This window comes from Monoraphidium neglectum, assembly GCF_000611645.1.
Source record: "Monoraphidium neglectum strain SAG 48.87 unplaced genomic scaffold scaffold02811, whole genome shotgun sequence".
NCBI lineage: Eukaryota > Viridiplantae > Chlorophyta > Chlorophyceae > Sphaeropleales > Selenastraceae > Monoraphidium > Monoraphidium neglectum.
In genome coordinates this window covers 6,250-8,238 of record NW_014010817.1, presented here as the reverse complement: position 1 = coordinate 8,238, position 1,989 = coordinate 6,250, and the positions used below count along the sequence as shown (strand labels likewise).

General features: G+C 66.3%; 1 protein-coding gene across 1 annotated transcript in view; it reads right to left on the bottom strand.

The window, feature by feature from the left end:
- Positions 1-224: 224 nt before the first annotated feature.
- MNEG_11581 (hypothetical protein) overlaps positions 225-1,989 on the bottom strand; it is a gene marked incomplete at both ends in the record, with an annotated part of 2,115 nt that continues 350 nt past the window's right edge. The window contains 4 exons of the mRNA XM_014039948.1: positions 225-534; positions 730-869; positions 1,137-1,255; positions 1,701-1,932. Coding sequence (XP_013895402.1) covers positions 225-534; positions 730-869; positions 1,137-1,255; positions 1,701-1,932 — 801 coding nt within the window. The remainder of the gene's footprint in view (positions 535-729; positions 870-1,136; positions 1,256-1,700; positions 1,933-1,989) is intronic.

Below are 1,989 nucleotides of genomic sequence, written 5' to 3'. Positions count from 1 at the left end.
GTGGATGCGCAGGCAGGTGGGTCGATTAGGGGGAAAGAATCAAGACTGCCGTGGGGTGGTTGACTTGGGGGCATGAGGCGTGCGCGGAGGACGGCGCGGCAGGAAGAAAGGGAGAGCCAATTGCAGCTACAGCCCATCGGCGGCCCCGCCCCCGCCGCGGCCATAAGCAGCCCCGGCCTCAGGTCCGGCCTCCTGCAAACATCCATGTATAGACAACCTGAAGCTCACCTCAGCCTCATGCCCACGTGGCGGATGTCCACCGCAATCACGGGGCCTCCCAGGATGGTCAGGGCATGGATGAGGTCAGTGTAGATCACTAGCCCTCCCACGCCGTGGAGAAACAGCACCGGGGCTGCGGCAGCGGGCCGCTGCCTGCTGCTGTCGCTGCCGCAGGCGCTGCTGCTGGCGCTGCTGCAATCGCTCGCGTCGCTGCTGCTGCCGTCGCCGCTGCTGCTGCTGCGAGAGCGGCTGCTGCTGCTGTTGCTCCCCGCGTTTGGACGCCCGTCGAGGCCTCGGGTGTAGTACACAATCTCCCTGTCGGTTGGATTGCAGTCCATCCCGCCGCGTGAAACGTTTGCACTCTGTGAGCAAGGCGGCACAGGGCCACAGCCAACGAAATCCAGCACCCTCCCACGGGCAGCAGCCGCGGCGCCCGACAGGCCCCCCTTACGCCGTCAGGCAGGCTGAATCCCCTGGATCCCCGTGCGTGCGCAGCGCGCCCCGCCTCACCCGACGCGCCGCCGCTTGAACCCCATGGCGGCCATGGCTGCCCAGGTGGCGAGCGCCGCCGCCTCCATGAAGATGTAGAAGGCAAAGGGGCGGTAGTGTGCCTTCAGGTCGTCCCACAGGTGCGACATGAACCTCGCGCCCTGCGGGGGCGTCAGTGTGACGTCATGATGATGCCATGCGCGTCATGGATAGCCCTTTGGGTCCTGGAACGCTCGGGGGATGGGAATAACCAGGTGCATAGCGGCGTCTCGGGACGTATCCCCAGTAGAGCAACCGCCGGCCCCACCGACCAGCGGCGGCGCGGGCACCCTTTGCTTGGCGCGGGCGGGCAGGCACGGACAGGGGGCCAGGCCCCGTTGGGGGCACCAGCGGGGCCGGTCGGTGAATAAGATCCAAGCTGAGCTCACCTGTGTGTAGCCTGATGGGAACTTGTGATTCCAGGAGCGCTCAAGAGCATCGACCATCTCAGAGGGCACGTGGCCCAGGCCGGCAGCTTCCATCTCGGCGGGTGTGCGGTACCAGAAGCCTGGGAGGGGAGGGGGGAGAGACGGTGCGTGGCGCATGCATGTGTGTGTAATGTGTGTGGTGTGGTGCGGTGTGCGTGCGTGCGTGCGTGCATGCGTGCGTGCGTGTGTGCGTGTGTGCGTGTGTGTGTGTGTGTGTGTGTGTGTGTGTCAGCGTACAGTGTGTGCTACTTTGGGGTGCCAAGCAAAGCCCTGGCACCAACCATTCGGCGATCACCCAGCCACGGGGTGCAGTAGAGGAAGGCTCGAGACGACGCGTACTGCACGCGCTTCCTGAGGCAGCAGAGATCGCAACCGCCAACCGCAGAGCGACCATGCGCGGCAGCTGCGACCCTGCACAGCCACGTGGCACGCGCACCGCAGGGCCGCCCGGCCGCTGGAGCCTCGACGCTAGGCCCTCGGGCGCGCGCCCGACAAACCCTCGCTGTGGCCCCTTTTAGAACTCACCATATGCCATTAATTCCTCCATGTTGCCGCGCCTAATCTGGTCAACAGGAAGGCCTTGAAACCACAGCGTCAGGTAGGCATCAAGGTTGGCGTACCCCGGGCCGGCTTCCCCGGCTTTGACGAACCGCTCAAAAAGGTTGAACGCGTCGAGCCGCGCCGGCGCATGCGGCGCGCCGCGCGGCTGCGCGTTCCAAGCGGCCCGGCGGGGCCGCCAGTAGAGGATATAGAAGGCCTGCGGGTACAGGAGGGTGGTGGTCAGGGGTGGGTGAGGGCACTCGAGGCTGGGGGC